The 23,520-nt window shown below is 34.8% G+C and overlaps 1 protein-coding gene and 5 non-coding genes across 6 annotated transcripts; all 6 read right to left on the reverse strand.

Annotated features, from left to right (window-relative positions):
• Nucleotides 1-53: 53 nt before the first annotated feature.
• Nucleotides 54-125, reverse strand: TRNAA-UGC (transfer RNA alanine (anticodon UGC)). Its single transcript has one exon. It is a non-coding gene; the product is annotated as a tRNA-Ala (tRNA).
• Nucleotides 126-1,357: 1,232 nt separating this feature from the next.
• LOC140745520 (uncharacterized oxidoreductase MexAM1_META1p0182) lies at nt 1,358-2,803 on the reverse strand. The gene has a single exon (XM_073077428.1). The coding sequence runs from the start codon at nt 2,711-2,713 to the stop codon at nt 1,943-1,945; it is 771 nt and encodes a 256-aa protein (XP_072933529.1). The 5' UTR covers nt 2,714-2,803; the 3' UTR covers nt 1,358-1,942.
• Nucleotides 2,804-5,958: 3,155 nt separating this feature from the next.
• On the reverse strand, nt 5,959-6,030 carry TRNAA-UGC (transfer RNA alanine (anticodon UGC)). Its single transcript has one exon. It is a non-coding gene; the product is annotated as a tRNA-Ala (tRNA).
• A 1,274-nt stretch (nt 6,031-7,304) lies between these two features.
• On the reverse strand, nt 7,305-7,376 carry TRNAA-UGC (transfer RNA alanine (anticodon UGC)). The gene has a single exon. It is a non-coding gene; the product is annotated as a tRNA-Ala (tRNA).
• A 1,713-nt stretch (nt 7,377-9,089) lies between these two features.
• TRNAA-UGC (transfer RNA alanine (anticodon UGC)) lies at nt 9,090-9,161 on the reverse strand. Its single transcript has one exon. It is a non-coding gene; the product is annotated as a tRNA-Ala (tRNA).
• A 1,520-nt stretch (nt 9,162-10,681) lies between these two features.
• Nucleotides 10,682-10,753, reverse strand: TRNAA-UGC (transfer RNA alanine (anticodon UGC)). The gene has a single exon. It is a non-coding gene; the product is annotated as a tRNA-Ala (tRNA).
• Nucleotides 10,754-23,520: the final 12,767 nt, after the last annotated feature.

Genomic DNA, 23,520 nt, shown 5'->3' on the forward strand with positions numbered 1-23,520 from the left:
TTATTTAGTAGGATAACGTCAATATTAGTATTTATTTTATAGAAATAAAAAGTTGGAGATGCCGGGGATCGAACCCGGGGCCTTTCACATGCAAAGCGAACGCTCTACCACTGAGCTACATCCCCGATAAGGAAGTTAGTTGAATATATATGGTACTATGTCGAATAGTACGTTCAACCTAATCCTTAGTGTTAAGAAAGCATCCGTAGACCTCAGGACTTTGATCTTATCTAAGGTTGACTATAGATGTCCATGCGTAGCCATAGCCACTTACCCGGATGTATAAAACGGTTGACTGTATTCTGAGCATACGCTCGCTTGCTGCTTCTGTATTAATTATACAAAAAAGTTTAAACTTACAATGCGAGTGAAAGTGCACTAAGATCCATTATAAAGTCTAAGGTACTTTAGTTCGATCAACAAATTGTTGATAAAAGCAGGTTTTATTCAATAATTTATTGTAATTACAAAATATTTTGAAGTAATGTAGCTGTAGTGGATGTTACCAAGAATGTGAGGAACTGCAAAATTTGATTTTCAAAAGATCTTATTTTCAGGCGTAGTTATATTATGTGTCCAACTATGAATTTAATGTAAATTATATTAATGAAACAATGTTTATTTATATGTTACCTCAAAGTTTTCTATGACTTCGGAGGATAGCTAAAGTAGCACGTGGCATTTCGGTCTATGCATTTAATCTCGACAAGCGATCTTATTGACGAGAAAATCATACTGGTTCTACTCCTTACTGAATATTGCATGCGCACACGCAAAAAGCAATCGCGATTCCTGCAGTAGATATTGCCATTTTAAGTGTTGCCTTCATTAAACATTCAAAAAACTTTTTAAGATTGTATTTATTCTGCTTATTATAATTTTTAATTCATATGATTGTGCACAAGCCAACACCAGATATAACGACGTGAAGAATTTATTCCGCGGACTGCTTGCAGTCGATTACCATGTGTGTGTGGGGCGATGTAAGCAAACCTTGTAGTTGGTGTATAGTATTATTGAAATTGTCACAAGAATTAATATTATTGGAGAATGTGAGAATTATAAAGTCGCTTTTAAATTTTCATGCAGATTGTGATTTAGATTACTCTCTTAATTGTATGGTTTAATCAATCGTTTAATCGTCGTTTTTAAATTAAGCGTGCGATTTAAGTAAATATGTAAGTTTATAATTACGTTATGTATCGATAAAGAAAGCAAATATTTGGCTAATTTTATACCGTTTTTCATATGGATATTACTGAAGTCGCTTAATATTTACGTACCCAATAATGACCAGTGTACGTGAAATATAAGAAGAGCTGGGAACGAAAATGCGTCGTAAATAAAATACAAAGCATGTGGTTAAAGAGTATATTTAAGTGTTCTTTAAGCGTTATTAAAAAATGCAATAAATAGTTACTATGTTAGTAAAATATTTTATAATATCTTAAATGCATGTTAACAGATTCGACTTCGAGTCTAAATATGACTAGAAAACTAAATTTTTTTTTTTTTTTTTTTTTTTTTTTTTTTTTTTTACAATATAAGAGTAGCAGACGAGCATGCAGTCCACCTGATGGTAAGTGGCTACTGCCGCCCATGGACATCTGTAATCAACCCCAGATAGGATTAGATATTCCTACCTGAGGTCGGCCACAGATGCGCCGCTACCCCTGAGGACTAAGCTGGAACGCCTCGGAAAAGTCTGTCTCCCTTACCACACCCTTCAAACCGGAACACAGCAGCGCCTAGCACTGCTGTTATAAGGCAGAAATAGGTGTGGCGGTGGTGCCGCCGGAGTCGAACCACAAAGGGTTCTACCACCGTCAATATATTTTATCAAATAAGATCTGTTATCTTACACAGCAGATTAAATAGATTCCTATGATGGAATAATCATGATTAGTAACAATAAATATTTCAAGGACATTTAACATTAAATTTACTGCAGTAATCTTCCATTATCTATAGGAAAACATCCTCCTGTTATGCTCTTGGCGTTGTCACTGGCTAAATATGCTATCAGGGCTGACACTTCAACTGCTTCGATCATTTTTTTTAGTGGTGTTTGACTCGTGACATTCTTCATAAACAAGTCTACTTGCTCCTCTGTTAGGCCAGTATCGTTGTACAAATTGGTTTTAACGAAGCCAGGGTTCACAGCGTTGACTCTCACACCATCTGGCGCTAGCTCGAGCGCTACACATTTCGTGAACTGATCCAATGCGGCTTTCGAAATATTGTAAGCCAGTGCCATAGTGCTTGGTTTGGTGCTCCAAACACAGGACACATTGACGATATTTCCTTTGCTCTCGATCAGATGTGGTGTCGCCAACATCGTTAACTGGTAAACAGCTCTCATATTTGTTCCCATTACTTTATCGTACATTTCCATGTTGCTCTTCTTAATTCCTCCCATCTCGATGACACCGGCATTGTTTATTAACACGTCCAATCTGCCGAAATGGTCTATTGTTTCTTGCACTACTTTTTGTACTTCTGCATCTTCAGTTAAGTCTGCTGTTATAGGAAGCGGCTTGATTCCGTTCGCTTTTTCACAATACAAGGCGATCTTTTTCAGATGACCTTCCTTCCTTCCAACCAGAACTAATTTTGCAGATTGTTTGGATAAATAAATGGCAGTAGTCGCACCAATGCCCGAACTCGCGCCGGTTATCAATATAACTTTATCAGTAAAACTCATGTTTGTCATTTGCTTTTAAATCTAACCAATAGTTAAAGGTCAAGTTAAACAGATGTTCAGCCTAATCAAACGTGCGTTGACAGAACGTTTATCAGTAAATGTGGTATACCTAAATTTAAATTTCTACCACTTAAACTACACGTCATAGAATATAACAAATTAAAATAATAGGCAATAATAACATGAACACTTCACTAACAATAAAAATAATGTATGACTTTGGTCCTTTAGAATAATAAGTTTCAAACAAGACTTACTCTTTCATCGATAGATTTTTAGTGATTATTGGTATGGATCTAATTATATTTAATGTTTAAGTTAATTATCATTTTTATAGCAGCAAAGGATACATAAACATAACATAATATTCAGAGTTAGATAGTAAATAAGTATATTGGCTATATATTATATTTAGAAAGGAAAACTTACTTATTTGGTAGGTTTTACAAATAGTGGCAACATTTAAGATGTTCAATGATTTATTGCTATAATGCTACGTAGAGGCACGTGATCTGGAAAGTAGGCGCTATTTTTTAAATTCTACAGATATTATTGTTGTTTAATTGATGCCAAACATTGATCATGATTGATTATTAACAATTAAATTAAATTAAATAAATTAATTAATGTGTGTTAACCTGTACATTACAAGACAACTCAAAACATATAATCGGTCTGTATTGTCTTCAGACACCAGTCAAGTTATTTTAATAATTTGGATTTTCAAGTATTCGGCAGATTAAACCGTGTTAAATTTTGGTGATTATAAAAAGTTGAAACGGATATTTTTTCTTTATTTTTTACGTAACAGCCATAGATTAGTATGGTAGCAGCATACAAGAACTTAATCTAAAGACAAATACCGTTTAATCACACCTCTCATCCACTATTCATCACCTTGCCGGTGTTACCTAATGGTAAATTCAATTTGAAGTTGAAGTTTGTATTTTAGTATACCTACCTACTTAAACTATATCAAATTGTCATGGGCTTATGAGTGATTAAAGCTTGTGTTATGTTTTATTTAATAATTATTGTAGTTTTAGAACATATTACAGTATTTTACCATTTGCCATTTCCGAATCGTGAACGTCGTGTCGGGCGGCGACCTCCCGCCCGTCGTCGTATGATTTACTCGCTGAAAGTGCACCATTTATCGAGGAACGTGACTGTCGGAGCATTGTGCGAACACAGGTCGCTAATGCGACCTTCCGCTAAACAGACCGTTGGAGTTTGGACAACGGTTATTTATCGGTTTACCTTATTTTCCGGTTGACTATGACGGATGAGGCGGAGTTGTACTGACAATTTGAAATTTTTGTGAGTAAAGTACTGATTTTAATAATTTATAGTGTCCAGTGCCTACTCAAACCTGTAGACTGGGTAGGAGTCCAATTTTACAGCGGTCATAGATGTGTTGTTGGTGGTCGGTGGTTGCGTGGAGATTTAAAAGAAACACTGCTGCTGTAACACGCTAATAAAAGTTACGTTGGTGCTGCCGCAGTTGATCCAAGAAGAGTACCACCTTTAATATTTCTTTCTTTCCTCAAATCAAATATATCTTCTTGTTTTAATCAAAGTCAATCACAGATAACGTAAGCATTAGGTAACCGTACATATTGACTACATACATTGTACATAAGTCGTGTTTTATTCCTGATTTCGGAAATCTTTAGCTAGTTCTCTGGACATTGTGATTGAAAAAAAATAATTTGAACGTTTTTTTATTTAATATTCGTCTTACGTATTTTATTGATAATCTAAAATATCTAAATCTTTAGGGTTAATTAAGTTGTCTGATGTAGGTACATAAGTAAGTACTTACATTTTAATTTAAAGGAGGTAAATAAATATACAAATTAAATTATAGATTAATAATAACATTTAACACTTTGAGTAACATTTAATATATAAGTTTGAGGTAGGTACCTACTCGTATATTAGAATGCTAAAATTGATACAAACTACCAAAGTACGTTGTACGTACATATCTCTTCGCCATCTAAATCATTCGATATCCGTTTCTGGGGCAAGACATTCGTCTTGGACCGCATTTACATATAAAACATTTCAATATATCAATTCGACCACGAATGCAATTTGTGAATGGGGACCATAAATAACTATTTCCCGTTTGACACATGGCGACCCTCCGGCAAGGCGGGCAACACACCGCTCTGTTTTCCCGCCATTATTTGACAGATGCCTTCCGAATTTGAAAACCGGAAGGATTTTTCAAGTGGTCCACTCGCTTAAATCAAGTGTGAAATTCAATTGAGCGGCCATAAATTTTGTCGCTTGAAATGTCGCCGTTACCTTTTCGGTTTTGTATCGAGCGATACATCTTCGACGAAATCACAATTTATTTTGGACATTTCTTGGGTTGTTTTTTATTGTTTTGTTTTAAAAAAGAAATAAAGGGAACACAATAAGAATTGATACAGTTTGAGAATTAACTAAATCGTAAATTATTATTAAAATTCTGGGAGTGTCAAGAAATGTCTATTAAGTCATGATTTTTTGTTGACATCGATCGGTTTTTTTGCAGAAAAAATAAATACTTTTATAAGTACCTTAACTATCTTCTTTGATTTTAGTGGCACCTATTACTTTCATAATGAGGAAATGTAAACTAAGAGATATAGTTACATACGGTAGTAACCGTAGATCTGTGGAATCTTAGGAAGTGCATTAAACATTCAGTTTTATCGGCACGAGGCATGGCGCTATTCCCGCGATGTATTGCGCAGTGGTCCTGATCTATCGGGTAATCTGCCGATTGCCTGAATCTGCTGTTTATTGCGTTGGTTCGTATAAAGAGAAACGTTTGTTTTGGACCTTAATGGCCACACTATAACTTTTTTTTACTGTGCGTCTGTCAATGGCAAAATAACTGCATATGACGTGACAACGGAGAAGTAATTATTTTTTATGAATTTTATGGGAGAAGCAAGTATGCAATCCAATGCCGACTGTCGATCATAGGTACCCTATAATCGGCTACAGATGCGTGCCATTTACATTTTAGTTCGACACCTAGTTATACAAAGACGTAACTGAAAGGTCTGTTTTTTTAATAATTGTTATTGTTTATTTATACAAGTTAATCAAAATTATGTTAAAACTAAATAACCCTAGTTTAATCAAGCGAATCTGATTTTAAATATAACAAGCTACTCAAATCATAAATGCAGATTATTATTCATTGTATGATTTTAAAACTAAGTAAGTATTCGGCAAATAGTATAAAAAATTGGAGATGCCGGGGATCGAACCCGGGGCCTTTCACATGCAAAGCGAACGCTCTACCACTGAGCTACATCCCCGATACAAATACTAACAAAATGGTATTACTGCTTGAATAAACTAAGTACCTACTCTACCAGTTGCATAAGTGTTTGTAATATGAAAGTGGCGGAACAATACTTGTATGAGTAAGTAGGTACATATTATACTAATCGTTTAACATTATCCGAGATTTTTGGGCGGAAAACAGCTGACGCTACCCCGTGCTCACCTCGATGGGTTAAGGGAGTATGATTCCTTAAGATAGACATAAACTTATTCCAGGCATACAAACTTAGTCCTCGGGCCTTAGATTAGTAAAGAAACTTCGCCGCCTTGAAATTGAATGAAGCCACAAACGGCTTATTAGTAAGTTCTTTTTTTGAATTCTTGACAAATAAAAACATTTTTAGAGAAAATTTACGAATAAATAACTAATACTGCGTAATTTACAGTATAAATAAATAATTATTTCAAATATTTTAGGGACATTTTAGCACGGAGACGTGGCAAAACTTTTTTACGCAATTATTTCAATTCTCAAAACTGGGTACATTTTCTTGTTAGGAGTGAGTAATCTTTACTAATCTATGCCTCGGGCTAACAACATATCTGTGACCAACCTCAGGTAGGACTCACATCTCATATGGGGTTGTTTACAGTTGTCCATAGATGGCAGTAGCTCCTTACCATCAGGTGGACTGCATGCTCGATTCGAATATAAAAAAAATATCCATATTGGAGCACTACGGTGGAGTACGTTTCAGGCCTCCTGTACCGTTTCGTTAGCAGTACCTTGGATTAAAAAATAAGAACGCTAAAATATGATCTTCACTTTGAGACAATGATTATTACAGTAAGGAGGATATTACATATTGAACTAACTACTAATATTTAAACACAAAAGTTGTAGTTAATGTTTTGTAAGACGCAATGTAATCTAATTGTAACTTGCAATTAAAAGTGACTGTGAATTTTTCTCTATTTCGTTGGGACCCAATAAAGAAATGCAAATGAGGTACGGCCAAGAATTATGGCGTTGGAATTTAGTGATGCAACCTTGTTGATATTTTTATCGATAAATATAACGAATCTTATGGAAATTGATGGAAATCTATCTCGGATTGACCTCGAATTTGATACAGGACTGATTGTGGTTTTAAAATATGTTTACAATTATAACCATTTATTGCAGCGAATGGTCGAACGTATCTATGTAAATCCACCGAATAGGATTTAGAAAAAATAACAGGCAACTCAAATTATAAACTTATAATAGAATATTTTATGAGTATGAGGCAAATGGTATAAAAAATGGAGATGCCGGGGATCGAACCCGGGGCCTTTCACATGCAAAGCGAACGCTCTACCACTGAGCTACATCCCCGATACAAATTTTATTAAAATGGTATAACTGGTCGAAAAACTTAAGACCCAGCTATCAATAATTATTATTATGGGTATTATAAAACTGCGTGTATTATTTAACTACTAGTTTTTGCCCGCGGCTTCGCCCGCGTTTAAAAGAAAATAATATGACGTACTAACATACATAAAACTGAATATTCGCACCTTCATTGGAATGACAATGGCGCCATCTGGCGAAAATTGGTCGTACCAACTCTGAAACCTTCGTGGGCTCATGGACAACATCTTTGCTAAAGATCATCACTTGATCAAATTCATAGTTTACGATTCAATCCTTACTAATATCTACTAAATAATCGACTTTTTGGTCCAAAAGATCGATTCTCTGATTAATGGATCTAAGATCGCCATCCCTAATTCCCGTGGGATTTCCGGGATAAAAACTATCCTATGTCCTTTCTCGGGTTTTAGACTATCTTTGTACAAAATTTCATTAAAATCGGTTCAGTGGTTTAGGCGTGAAGAAAAGACAACCAGACAGACAGACAGACAGACAGACAGACAGAGTTACTTTCGGATTTATAATATTAGTAAGGATTATAACTAGGTATCTATTGCAGTGAATGTAAGTGATCGAGTGATCTTAACAGGTAAGAAGTTAAGAAGACAACTATTAACTTGTGATAATAATTGTCTTCTTAGATGGTTCAAACCTTTATCCTAGAGCACCGCAGTTATTGCTATTTCTACATACTATGGTCGTACCACCGTAGAAGGATCAAAGGGATACTTTGGGCTTTTTAATTTTATGGTTTACGTTAAACCATATTATTAGAAGTAATTACTGTGCTGAAAACTACAGATACTCGTAGGTTTCAAGGTGGTAGAATCCTTTGTGGTTTGACTCCGGCGTCACCACCGCCACACCTATTTTTGCCTAATAATAGCAGTGTTAAACGCTGCTGTGTTCTGGTTAGGACGGTGTGGTAAGGGAGGCATACTTTTCCGAGGTGTTCCAGTTTACTCCTCTTGGGTAGCGGCGCATCTGTGGGCGACCTTAGGTAGGAATATCCGATCCTATCTGGGGTTGATTACAGATGTCCATGGGCGGCAGTACACATTTACCATCAGGTGGACTGCATGCTCGTCTTCTACTCCTATATTGTAAAAGAACCTAAAGGTAAGTTTTGAGTGTATCGATAATTCCAAAGATTATCCCATCCCTATCCCAGCATCCCCTGGAGGCGATTGTAAAAAAGTTTTTATTGTTAATTCGGGCCGGCCGTTTCGTCCTCACCATTTTACGGCCCGCGGGAGCAAATGAACTTCCTATTTGTTTTACTGTCAATGGGCTGTTTATGATCTGTGGTTGCAGTTTCATTATTCGTAAAGTAAGTTAATGTTATTGTGGCTACTGTGGAACGACTTTGTATGGAAAGGTGTTTTTACCTATTCGGAGTAATATTAGATTAGACTTTTTATTGAAATTACCTAAATCTTGGAACAAGTTATAACTAATTCTTTGGTATTATTTACATAAAGTTTGTTACGTAAATTAAAAAAGTGTTTTTTTAGTTTTCAAAATTAATTTTTAAATGAAAGGTAAATTATTAGATAGTAAGTAAGAAAGGTAAAGAACTGGAGAAAATATTTAATTTTTTGTATTCAATTAAAGTGGTTATTTGAGTAGCCTAATTAACAATTGTAATCATAATATAAGAATTAAAATAATTGGAGATGCCGGGGATTGAACCCGGGGCCTTTCACATGCAAAGCGAACGCTCTACCACTGAGCTACATCCCCGATAAGAAACACTAGTGCAAATTAAGATTGTTACAAATTTTAACGGAAATATCTAACGGCTTTTTGTAAAAAAGCGGTTCCGTCGTAAGGTAAATGAAATCCGATGAAACTAATGTTATCCTTTAGAGGTTTGCAATCAAATGACTAATATCGTTCATGGCTCGTTAAGCCTTTCTGAAGCGCACCTACGTAAAGGTATCTCAGATGAAATGCCCGCAAATTCGGAAGAAACTTCGGAAACACTGTACGCAAATTGGATGCCCAGATTATTAACCCGTTATTGTCCTATAGCTGGGCACGTGTCTTCTTTTAGAACCGACAGACTATGTTCCTAGTAAGCAATATTGATCTTCTTCGATTCAAACCTTAGACTCCCGAAGAGGCGCTCATGTAAACGATACCACTAGACTACCACCACTTGTAACTCAAAGTATTAATTATTCTGAATTCATGAAATTTTATGAGTTCAATGTTTGCTGCTACAGAAGTGATGAATAGGTTCGTTAGCAAGTTTACATAAGCTGGCGACGTGACGTCATTAACGTAATTTACGTAATTTCGTTTACTTTTAAGCAAATATCTATTTTGGAATATGCAGTTCAAATGGTGAGATAATATGGTAGGTATGAGAATTTTATTAAGTACCCTTTTTAATGACATATAATTACCAAACGAGCATGATGTCCTTTTGATGTTAAGTGGCCGGTTGACATAAATCAAACATAATCAACCCTAAAAAGGAAAGAGTAGGTATATGAGGTCGGCAAGGGGTGCTTTGATATCCTCGAGGATATCAAAGCACCCCTTATGCTATATGCTAGGTCGCCTCGCATAAGTGGTCTATTACCAAATTCTTTAAGGGCCTCTAGACACCTTTGTGGTACCTCCAAAGACGAACCACAAAAGGCTAGCACTTAAATCTAACTTAAAAAATTGCTAATAGGTACAATCAAATCATTTGTACAATAAGTAGGTACAAGTTTTGATTGTTAGTGAACTTCTTTTGCTAAAGATAAAGTACCTAAGTATCTCAAAATTTCATTATCTTCGTATTATAATATAATTATACAGAGGACGGCATTAAATCATGGAGTTGTCATGGGGTGGTGCATTTAGCGCCCGACGGCATTCCATGGTGGCCATAAAAATATCTTCACGCGCCAAATGAGGGATTTAACCCTATTAAACGAGGCGATATGGATATTCGAATTTCTATGAGTTTTGGACGTATTAAAATCTTCGAATTCATTCTCACTGAACATGCCTTAAATGCAAATTGTATGAAGAAAAGTGGTCTTATATGTACAGTTGGCTCCAAAAGTAGATGAACATATAAAGGTCTCAAAAATACCTACAAACCCAAGCGTTTATAAGTAGCTATACACTCTTAGTATCATAATTGGATGATTATCGTAAAGCGCCAAAATTGTATGAACTCGGATGTGTCGAAAGTAGTTTAATACCGTGGAGCCGGCTATGGCTAACGTCACTTTTTTATAAAATAAAATCACTGCAAAATTTGGAGATGCCGGGGATCGAACCCGGGGCCTTTCACATGCAAAGCGAACGCTCTACCACTGAGCTACATCCCCGTTACAAATGATCGGCGAATACACGCGCATCGCATACCAATTGTCATTAAAACTTTTAGAATAATACTAAAGAATAACATGGTTTTAGTAACCATGAAATTTACTTTATTTTTATCTTACTACTTTGGCTTACGTTTGGCTGCAACGTTACCTGATGTTAAGTGAGATGCAGTCTTGGATAAAACACGCTAGCCTAGAAGTAGCCCATTCACCCTTGACTTGAACAATCCCAGGTCGTATGTATCGGGAAACAACGAAGGCGGGAGTGTGTTCCATTCTTTGGCGGTTCGCAGCACAAATGAGTTGCTAAAACGCTTAGTCCGTACAAGAGGAACATCAAACAAATATCGATGGTATCCCGCGGTTCGTCTAGATGACCAATGATGGAAAGGCGCAGCAGGAATTAAGTTGTGAAGTTCAAACGCAAACTCTCCAAAATGTATTCGACAGAGAATAGCCAGGCGAGCAACATCTTTATATATATATTTCTTATGTGCGTGTGTATGTCACTGAACTCTCCCTAAACGACTGGACTGATTTTGATGAAATTTGTTGTGTGTGTTCAAGGGGACTTGAGAATGGTTCAGATTCACAATTTAGTCCGTGGGAAAAGGTTTTTTTAATTCATTTTTAAATCGTAAGTGGTTATAGAATCGGAAACTACGAGTATGTATTTGATCAAGTGATGCTCTTTAGTAAAGTTGTTTTCCAAGAGCCCACGAGGGTTTGGGACTTGGTAAGACCAATTTTCGACAGATGGCACCACTGTCATTCCAATGCAGGTACAAATTTTCCGTTTTATGTATGTCATATTATTTCTTTAAAATGCGGGCGAAGCCGCGGGCACCACTAGTAAACTTTATTACTTTAATAACTCGTAAACATTATGTTAATACGAGTAGTAGTAGTTTGTATTAGGCTTTGTCTTATTTTCTGCAAACCATAATATTATAGCTCCTAGTTTAGTAATATTTTAGTACATTCACAGGAAAATGGTGGTAGTAGAACTCCTTGTTGTTCGATTTAAGAGGTACTATGGTCACACCTGTTTTCCCCTAATAACAGCAGTGTTAAGCGCTCCTCAGGGACAACACATCTTTGGCGCACCTTAATTAGGAATATAATCTTATTTGAGGTTGATTAAAGATGTCTTTAGGTGGTAGTCGCCTTAACATCAAATGGAGCTTGTTTGCTACATAAAAAAAGTTCCAATGTAAGCCATAGCATACTTTCTTTGCGTTCTTCATTTTACTTCGCCACTCAAAAGCAGTCTCCGAAGCTGTCCTGCAACGTTGTCTTCGCGCTACGTATTTCTGAATTTTATTTCCGGTATAATTTTCCGTATTTCCATGTTGTTCGCTACCGCTGGTACCCACGTCACGCGCGCGGACGTGCGCGCCGTTCCGATTTCAAATATATATCTTTACTTATAGGTGATCTGTGAACTAACTTTTCCCCGCGAATTTGCGTCTTGAGAAATGATTTTAGAGAATTTTTACAACGTTTGAATTATTACCACCACCACGAGGTATTTTTTTCAAGATACTTAATTGGAGAACTGTTTGTGATTTTAAAATAACTAGCTTATTATTTGGCTAATACGTATTATATTATATAGGTATGTATCATCGAAGAAAAATAGAAGCTTCCGAAACAATTCAATCATTTACATGGAAGAAGCTAATAAAAAAGTTGTATAATAAGTAAGTAGGTAAATAAAATCTTGTACAAAGCATTTTTACTAATAATATTTTTTGTCTGTAGAAGGAAATTATGAAATTGGTGGAGCTAATTTTGATGTAATTTAGACGAAATACTAAGAGAATTTACTAATTATTGTTAAATATTTATTTTTACCCCCACAATAAAAGCTACGGTAGGTAGATCCTTTATTCTGAACAACGCTTATCACATTTTTTGCAATATACCTATTTTTCAACGGTTTAGCTTACGTCAAATTTAAAGAACATTTTAACAGATCATTTATAACGCCTAGAAGAGCTTTAGGTAAATCTATACGTCTAGATAGGTAGATGCCGCTGTAATTTTCCCGGCGCCGCGTAAGCGCGTGACGTGAATACCAGGCTCAAGATTGTTATGGTTGTAGACGAAGGTAACAAATAGACTGCTACTAAAATACATTTTTATCATCATAATCATTTATTAGCAAATCAAATTGTGGAATTGAGAAGAGCGAATTACACTCTGATTGGGTCATCCTGCGCCGTGATCGGTTTGTACTACATGCTGATTTGGAAAAGTATGTATTGTTTACAGGGAAAAGTAGCAAACAAGTTTGCTGTATTCCACGTGATGTTAAGAAGTTCACCGACACACCTATTTCTACCTAATAACGGCAGTTTTAGGCGCTGCTATGTTCCGTTTTGAAGGGTGTGGTAAGGGAGACAGACTTTTCCGAGGCGTGCCAGCTTAGTCCTCAGGGGTAGCGGCGCATCTGTGGCCGACCTCAGGTATATCTAATCTTATCTGGGGTTGATTACAGATGTCCATGGGCGGTAGTAGCCATTTACCATCAGGTGGACTGCATGCTCGTCTGCTACTCCTATATTATAAAAAAAAATCACGGCAGGACATGGGACGACCAGGGACAATACTCCAACTCTTCAGCGACTAAGGGTAAAAACTGGTAGGAGATCTACCATCCATCTCCTGGCTTCATCATTAGGTCAGTTCCAAGATACCAAATCATGGCATTATTCAAATTACACCCACACATGAAGTTTCCCTTCGACACGACAATTAAAAGTAGGTAAAAATTTACTTCAAAAATTGTATTACTTTGTTTGCTAGTTGTTTGTTTGTTTGCTAGTTACTTGTTGATTTTTTACAACCGAAGAAGAATATTTTTAAGTGTCTAACAAGTCAATGATGTGATTTTGTACTGTTTAATACGTTGTGAGTTGGTAGTAACCGTAATTTAAATAAAACTTATTATATCATTACGTTTTAGTTGGTTTCAGTCCCTTTCATGCAAAAACAGCCTTAACTTTTTTTCTTCAACTTTAAATAGTACGTGTGGTACTTTTTTGAAATCTCTATTAACTACACATATTTTTTTGGGCAATATGCACTTATAGTTCAGTACATTTTTTTTCAGCGCGAATAGCCAGAGTTGAGGAAAAAATAGTAAACAAATTAAAATCTAAAAATAGCCCTATTTTTTCATGGTTCCTTTACATCTTTTAACCAATTTACATTTCAATATGGTAGACCAACTATCTGATAGTATTTAACAGAAAAAAATAAACACTGCATCATCAAATTTGTACAAGCAGTTAACGAAAAAAACATGAAGAGGGCTTAGTTTTTCAAAAAATATAAATCAATGGATAGTGCAATAACGGTGATACTTTTACTAAGGTATTTTTTTTTTAGAGGTCTGACCTTAACCTATGTTCTCCTCAAGATTTTCGTGGTACTTACCGGACACCCTGTATATCATAATACACAGTAATATAAGAAATTATTTAATATTAGATGTCTATTTTATTACTATGTCAATGGTCCCGATGCGGCGGTGGAAGATACGCCTTCAATCTGCACCACACAGCATACATTGGTTAAGAATTAAGATATTTGGTCATTTTGATTGTATTTAAATTGTATTTCTCTCAATTAAATTCCAAATAAAAATTCTTAGATTTTTGATTGCAAATTTGTGACTTTCAAATTTCAAAATCGTGATTAATAAATTCATTTCAGTTACATATCTCTACATATTTCAAAAATAAATGTCTCGTTTTTTTAGTATTAAAATACCCTGATTAACGAACAATTGATACTTTTTTATTTATTCCTTTTGCAGATATTGATTTGAAAGAGATTTTATCTAATCGTTTTTCCTGATTACCTTTTAGCTCTTATGTTTAATACCAGCATTAAACGGAGGTCTTACCTATGTTCAAGGGAGAACGTCAGTTTGTCTGTATAGAGCCTAATGTTTGTAATAAAATAAATATTTTGCATTAGAACACTTTCTGTCATATCATAATTTAGGACTGTACCATACTTTTTTTTTCAAACAATCATTTTAGTATTACATATTTTTATTCATAATATGTCTATAATTTTGTTTTGTTAGGGTGAGCTTATTTGGGTAATATTGGTTATAAATTTAAAAAATGTTTACTGTAATAATTGAACCTAGGTACTCGTGGCGCCCTCTCATATCAAGTAGCGGAAAGTCGTAAAACTTCAATTTGCCTGCTTGTAACTATTGAAATATAATTTTCAAAAATCATTTTATATCTAATCCATACGAAGCCACGGACAGAAGTTAGTTACAAATTAATGCAACGATGTGCAGTTCCTGATCAAATGCCAAAGATATCATTATTAAATTCCATAAATCATATTTTGCTTTTTGGCGACGACCACAGGAATGGATAACGTTTAAAAAACATTTCAATAGAATACCACAATGACATACTAAACCCGAGTAATGTTTAAATGTTATTTGCAATAAGTTTCTTTGTTGTAGGTATGTCTAAACTCATATAAAGTTACATTTTGATCAAGGCGTTGCTGATAAGTGTTGTAAATAAAGCTAAGCGCTCATCGGTAGCATTCACATGTAATGTCACTTTGAATTAAACATATTTGTTCAATGATATTTTATGTGCATCCCGCTTTTTTATTGAATCTATCTGGAAAATCAGAATTATACAGCATATTTTGGGGAGAACAAAATGCTTAAATTGAAGATATATTTTTCGGGACAAAATAGAAAAAGGGACTATTTTATATTGATTATTTATTATCGCTTACGTAAAACACTACTACAATAAAGCAATCTCATTGTCACAAATATATGTCATGTACCTAATTCTCGACCTCATTTTCTGACGCTAAATGTTCGTTCGTTGTGTTATATATATACCTTACATTACACGTGAATGTTGTTGGTTCAGTACGCACCTTTAGGAAAACCTTGTTTTTGTCTATTCGTCGTGATCTGACTTATTACAATCCGTTTATAATCAATTTTCATTATAGTTTTCAATATAGTTTTGTTACCAGGGATGATTTTTTATAACTTTACCATGTACTACTTTAATTAATGATCTTTATAATAATGGGATTTAGGTAGAACCCCCTTTTATATATTGAGTTGATTACGGATGTTCACGGACGACAGGGACACTGATATCATCAGATAGACTAGATATTTGTTTCCTACTTCAATTTTATGAAAAATCCCTGAGTCGTAAGTGCTAAGGACACACAAAAAATATAATTCAACTAGCTGACCCGGCAAACGTTGTGTTGCCATATAGGTAAATAAAAAAATGTTAAGGGTGAGCAATCCTTATCACTTAGGGGTATAAAAAATATTCATATAAAAATTGGTGAAAATCGGTGAGGCCGTTTCGGAGGAGTATGGTAACTAACATTGTGACACGAGAATTAACTAATTAATTAATTATTAAGAAGTAGAACAGCTGTCTAAACATGTTCCTCGTAAGATTGAACCCGGTACTTTTCACAGCAGCCCACTACAGCTATCATGCCATCACGCGCCTCTTAAAATCCTAAAGTAGTTTACTACCCTCACCTTAAGGGGATGGGAAATAAAAAGCGTTCCTCCCTACCTGAACACGCGTTGCGCATAGTAATGTGGGTATGGGGGTTAAAGGTAATCTTTGCCGCAGCTTCCATCAGCTTTCTTATTAGGATGCTAATTAGTCTAAACGCAGTGATAGTATCGTGGTGCCACTGTAGTTTTTGTCACTTTGGGATCTAGGATTCGAATGTTAGGGATCTTTATTTTTTTTTTTGATATAATGTTCAGCTGTAACCCTTTGCTAATAGCCTTCTGGTTAAGAATCTCATCCTCTCGATCAAGGGGTCCGAGGTTCAAATCCCAGGCACCTCAGATTTTTCAAAGTTATGTGCGTATTAGAAACTAATTATCACTTGCTATACGGTGAAGGAAAACATCGTGGGGAAACTTTCACACTGAGACATTTTATAAAAAAAAATCTCAAAGGTGTGTGAAGTCTACCAATACGCACTTGGCCAGCGCCGTGGACTATGGCCTAATCCTTCTCATTCTGAGAGGAGACCCGTGCCCAGCAGTGGGACAGTGATGGGTTGATGATGATGATGATGATTTCCCTACAATGGGAGTAAGCCTAGAGTACCACACCACGCTGCTCCACCAACAATAGGCAATAATTCTTGGCCAGCGTGGTGGTCTATGTCTAACAGTTTTTATTTTAAGAAGTGACTCATGACGTGGGGCATGGATGTGTGAATTACGATCTATTTTACGAGTAGATATCGTATTTTTTCCTATTTGTTTTCATTCTTTAATTCATTCATATTTTTATGGCGTTGCTATCCAAACATATGTAACCAATTGCAAATAGGTTGAAATACCTGAGATACACCACAGATGCGTTGATAGTAGTATCAATGAGAACTAAATTGGAACGCCTTTTCTGTTTTTCCCATATCTAGAATTAAATTCCTTCAAATTAAAATAAAAGTCGTTTACAGATATTATAAGCCTGAAATATATAATGCAGTGGCGCCTCCGTCAAAACTCCCTTAATATATTAGAACCTAACCCATAGTGATAAAACTATTTATAAATAGTTAATACGAAGAAGAACTACCGTAAAATAACGCAAGCTTATAGAATTCCGGAAGGCCATAAAGCTTCGGAGCACGTCCACATCGATCCGGGTACGTGACGGGGCCGCGACGCTTCCGACTTTACACTTAACGCTGCAAGTCACGAAAATAAATATAGTTTACTTATTATACGTATGTATGTCTGTATGTGAATGTTTCGTTTAAATAAACAAAAAATAGATAGGAGAAGGTAGGTGTGTACACAGAAGTAAGTACATAGTTTGTACCTTATTTCTTCGACTTGTGTATTGTATGATTTATTATGTGTACAAAAACTTATTAAATAAATAAAAATAAATAAATAAGTAATATATAGGTAGGATAGTTTATCAGTTGGAGTCATAAGTACGTCACTGTGGGTTCTTGAAATATTCCTGTGGAAACTTTGGGTTGAAAAAATGCAAATACACTTTGAGACGTAAGTCTTGATTGAGTCAGGTATTGATTTCAGATGAACCTTCTATTATATTCTAAGAAATATCTATTTTATCTTTAGTCATCTTTGGGAAAATATTTTGAAAAGAAAACAGTAGAACATTTTTCTTGATGCTGTTTAACTCGTAATTGTTATGAAATTAATTTGTTTACTTTATTAAGTAAGAAAATTTCTTGAGAAACCATCGTAATCATTTTTTTAAAATAAGATATTCACCGGATCTGAAGTACTATTTTATTAATTTTCTTACCGTTCCTAATCAATAAAATATAATTCAAATACAGATAATTTGTTGTTATACCCATGTAGACTGACATGCGCGTGTAGGTCGACGACAGGCTCGTAGGGCTACACCCTTAACGTTCAGAGCACGTGCCATCGACCCGCGGACGTGCCCCCGGCTTCCTTGCCAGTTGCCACCGACTGAAGGAATCTATCGATTTTCAGATGCTTTATTAAAAACTTCGCAGCTATGATCAAGTATGCCGGGTTATTTGAAGCGATGAATGTAACTGACTGTATAAAGTAAAAATTGGAATTGTAATGTTTACGCTTACAAAAAATTGAGGAGTAGGTATATTATATAGTGTTCTTCAAAAAAGCTGCAAAAAAAGCTCTCCTCTAAAACTGTAAGTGTATTGGCGACTCTTCTAGTGTGGCAGATGACCATAGATGACAGTGACTTACTCTTCATCAATTGTCCCGTCTGTTTTATAGTTTAAGTTTAACTAAAAGATGAGCTAAATAAATACTAACGCTTGCGTCTCCTTAAAAGGAGATGTTTCATTTTCGGCCATCTCATGTACACTATATCTAAAAAACACGAATAATTTGTATAATTGAAGAAAAATACACATATATTTTGATAACCTAAAGTATTCCTGTTTAAAAATATTTAAAATAAGCATTCCTCATTGAAATATTAAATATGGCGGAATACTGTCAATGTCAAGTTTTCAAAACTGTCGATGTCGGTCAGGGAACCTATGTGTACCCCACACATAGGTTACTATACTCTTTGGATGTCGGTAATTCTGTATTTCGCTGTTTTTGTCGTAAAGTAATTGTTACCTTAGTACTTTACAACCATGCCTTCTTTTTGGGTATCCCGTCATTATTTCTGAATTTAATTAATTATAACAAAACCACCTTTTAAATAGTATCTGGTTTTATAGATGTAAGTGACATGTCAAATTAAAAAAGAAGAAGTTGTCAATTTGATATGTGTAAAAGTGGATATATACATATTATATACTAGTGGAATCCAATGTAAACGTTGAATAAATATGTACTGATGAGAAGATTCCATTTCAATTCTGAATATGTTTTTGCTCTGTGCTGCTTACGATTTTGGACTGATTCTACCTTACTTGTTTACCCAGCTTATGTTTTATGGACTTTTGTGATTTTCGTGTTATCGCTGTGGATTGTGTTGACAAGGATTCAATATCATCAGGTAAAATATACATCAGTTAGTTGTATTAACCGTGAAATAATCGTTATTTCTCTTTTTTAGATAACTACAATAACAAGACAAGGACATTCTTGGGATGACAAAATAATCAGTTATTATTTCAACTGCATCGTTGGGCAACGAACCGTACTCGTAGGTAGCTGCGTTCACATTATGACCATTGTTTGATGTTTGGGCTGAGATCGTCACAGGATATTACAGAACCTGCTACATGATTGGATGAAAATATTGATAAGGGAAGATATTGAATAAATAATGTATCTAAGTGAAGAATAAATAAAATATTATGTAAATGTGTACTTAAAGTTGTTTTATTTACACGTTTAAATGTTTTAACTAAAATAAATTGGTATAGAATTGCATATTTTGGTATGTTTGTTTTAAGTCAAGATTTATGAAAGTAAATATAATTAATGTTTATCAAATATAGGTATTGTTTCTCAATACACACAATACAATATTTATATATCTACGCCCATTCGCGAAAAAATATATTAAAAAGTATATAATGTATATAGTAAGTTAAAATAGAATGACAGATGACATTATTACGGTAATCACTACCGCCATGATGTTTTTCCACTATTGTGTTGCAAGTTTAAGTGTAAATTATTGTTTTTTAACAATTAAACGAACATGATTTGAAGAAAATGAACCCCTACGAATTGTTATTTGCATGTTATCTTAGTTTTTAGTATAGTGTACAAAAGGTGGCCGGGAGCCCATACATTTTGAAACATCTCCTTTATGCAAATAAAAAATATGGTGGTCAGTACCTTTATAATCGGTCACTGACATAAATTGTTTATGGCCAGATAAAATCCATAGAGAAATTTCTCAATCTTTTAAATCTGACATTTATTAATCTCGCGGAGGGCGAATCTCCAAACAATAAGGCGGATGAAAAAAGACAAAAAGCGTAACTAAGCGGCGACAACAAATTGTTTTTGTGGGCAGTTCGGGTGGTTTATTAAAAAAGTGGCGTTGTAAGTGGTATACGATTGGAGGCGAGTGGCGTGTGCTCGGACGAGCGATGTGGCCAGGAAACCAGCGGGTGGAGCGAACGGCTTAAAGAGACTGCGACCATCTATCTTGCTTCATTTTAAATTTCAAGCAGGTGTTTTGTACGTGGTAAACATTAGTATATATTATGGTAATGTAAAATCCTAAGAACATTTAGAGTGGATTTTGGTAAGATTAGGCCGTAATGATTGTGTCATTAAATATCTTTTTTACGAAACAATCACATAGTTACTTATAATTTGTATAAATGAAAGTACTACTTATTGTCATATTATTTTTTCGCGTTTGGTTCTACTGCGAAAAAAAATTGATGAAAGTGAGAACACTTTCTCAATCTCATCAATTTCATCTCACTTTCATCAATTTTTTTTAAGATTATTAGATTAGAATTGTCAACAATTACAACAGATTATAATATTAACAGATTCAGATTTAAATACGTGTAGGCCTTTTTATCTATTAATTTATACAAATCTTTGTTTTACTGGCTTCTTGTTGAGGTAATTATAAAGATAAAAATATACATATGTTTTGTAAAAAATATATCAGTGAAAAGCTGTTTAATAGCATGTTTCGTGGCCCTCGCTAATGGCCAGCTAGAGGGAGGTAATGGTATAAAGACATTTGGCGACTTACACTCCCACCTTGCATCGTAAATCATAACTAAGCCGCTCAGGGGATGACTGATACGCGATGGTATTCGTATGCCATGGTATAATTTATTCGATGGATTTTGAGTTTTTTATAAATTTTCTAGATTAAAATGTAGCTACATAGGTATTAGATTATGTTTAGTAGCTACAAGCTTTTTGTAACACCACAAGCAAAAACAACAATACAACAAGAAAAAAGGCTTTATCACAAGCAATCAATGAAGCATCAATCGGTCAATCAATATTTCACACTTCTTTTCATACTTCGATCAACAATTAGTATTCTTAATCGAAGTTTCCACGGATATTTGCATACATTTCAAATTATTAACATTATCAACACTAGCTTTGTAGGGTGATTTCATCAAATATTTCCTATAAGTATGTGTTTTCTTACAATAAAATGTGTAGATCACAGTCACGTACCTACCCACATGCCATTTATTTTTCCGTGCCTGTGATCCATCAATTAAAATATAGGTAATTGGGTGTTCTATTTTCAAAACAGTGACTGGCGACAATCACTTTTATCTGTCATGCGCGGAAGTCATGTCAAAGTTTGAGCTCATGAAGGTAATGTGACATTTAAGAACTAAGTACGACAGAACGCGTGCGCTGCCAAAAACTCAATTATCAAAATTCGAATCTATAAACAACCGTTGTGCAAGTTGTGTGTGTAATCATTCGTCGCTGTGTAAATTGAGAACCTTTAATCATCTAAATCATCATCGAGCTTGTGGATCATCGACGGTGGAAGTCATCGAGGCTGTATGCAGGCTAAGGTAGGTACCATACATGTGCCGGAGTAAGTCGTCGTGCATGTCTAGTTCATATATTCATTACATCTCTGTTCATCTTTCAATAGGTACACATTGAGATGCGAAAGAGATGTAGCCAATGATATTAAATATGAGGAATTAATTAACTTCGAATAAAACAGTTTACGATATTGTGATAAAAATCAATATTGGCTACGTAAATCAAACTGAAAATAATAATCTCTCATCCACTTTACAAAATAACTTTTTTTTCCAGACAAAAATTGACAAAGACATAGGGATTTCGACGTCAGTTTCCTTTGTTTTAAAACCAGTTTTGCAGTGTTAATAGTTTGAAAGGTTGGGCAGAGGTTCTTACTTGTAGTCAACTCACTTATTTTGTCCATACGAAGACAATGTATGCGATGAATTCGCGCTCGGTGTAAAAACGCAAGTAAATCTAGGGTTGGCGATTTCCACTTTTTAATTAAATTTTGGATTGTAAGATTTGGATTTGGATGATCTGTTATGTAATGTCTTACGTAATAGTCTATAGTAATTAGACATGACGTGAAGTAATAATATTATAAGGTGGGTGATATTATCAAGGGTTAATCTTTTATTCAATCCTGTATTAAGAATATTTTATTCTTGAATACTATACTGCTAGAAATTAGTTGTGCTTGTATTTCTAAATTTTACGTCTTGTACAAAATAAAATAATATGTTATTTCACATTACTTAATATAAAACATTAAAATACTCTCATTACAATTAAAGTAGTGTTTATTTAATAGTAATTTTCGTCATATTACTTATAATTGTTTATAGAAGTGAAAATCGATGAAATAAAATATATAACACTGTCGGGCAACCCTAACATCGGCACAATGTGAATGTCGCCAGTGAGCGAATTTCATAGCTTCAATTCTATTGTTATTTTAACGCTTTGTTAATCACTGATTTTGAAAACTGAAGCAGTAATGGAGCAGTCAGAATCAATTTTATATATAACAACTTGGTTGTTAATTGGTTCGACTCCGGCGGCACCATCGCCACACCTATTTCTACCTCATAACATCAGCTTGGTGATTAGGGGTAGCGCCGCATCTGTGACCGACCTCAGGTAGGAATATCTAATCATATGTGGGGTTGATTACAGATGTCTGTGGGCGGCCGTAGTAGTCGCCTCATATACTGGTATATATGAGTCAGTCGGCATTCTTACGTTTCGGTGGAACGGCCACCGAAACGTAAGAATTTCTTCACACTAGAAATAGGTGCAGCTTTGAAACCTCACTGTTATAGGTATGTTTGTTTGTTTATGATGATGTTTACTTAGTTTAGTCTTAACTGTATTAATTAGTAAATTGTTAGAAGTAATATATACGTAATACAGTTTTACGTATATTTCCCATCTCAGCGGGGAGTACGGCGCAACGTTAACAGATCTTGTTTTTAATTACTCTTGATACACTATCATTACTGGCATCGGCCTCCATTAAAGGAAACTCCGATATCTGATAAGGTTTCATCTCAGATAATTGCCAGTTTTTCAAATAAAATGGTTCACTTGGTATTTTATCATACGCTCTAAGTATAGTTTTATAAATATTTATGGAAATGTTGCAAATACATTTTCAAGTGTACATTGCTTGGGGTACAGTGGCAGCTATATGATAGCACTTAGTCGGCAGGGTCGAGGTTCAATATGGGTAAAATTGATCAAAACTTGTGAATATTAGATTCAACTTATACTTTTT

This window comes from Epargyreus clarus, unplaced genomic scaffold, assembly GCF_041222505.1.
Source record: "Epargyreus clarus isolate Ecla_fem2 unplaced genomic scaffold, WU_Ecla_fem_2.2 ptg000010l, whole genome shotgun sequence".
Taxonomy (NCBI): Eukaryota; Metazoa; Arthropoda; class Insecta; order Lepidoptera; family Hesperiidae; genus Epargyreus; species Epargyreus clarus.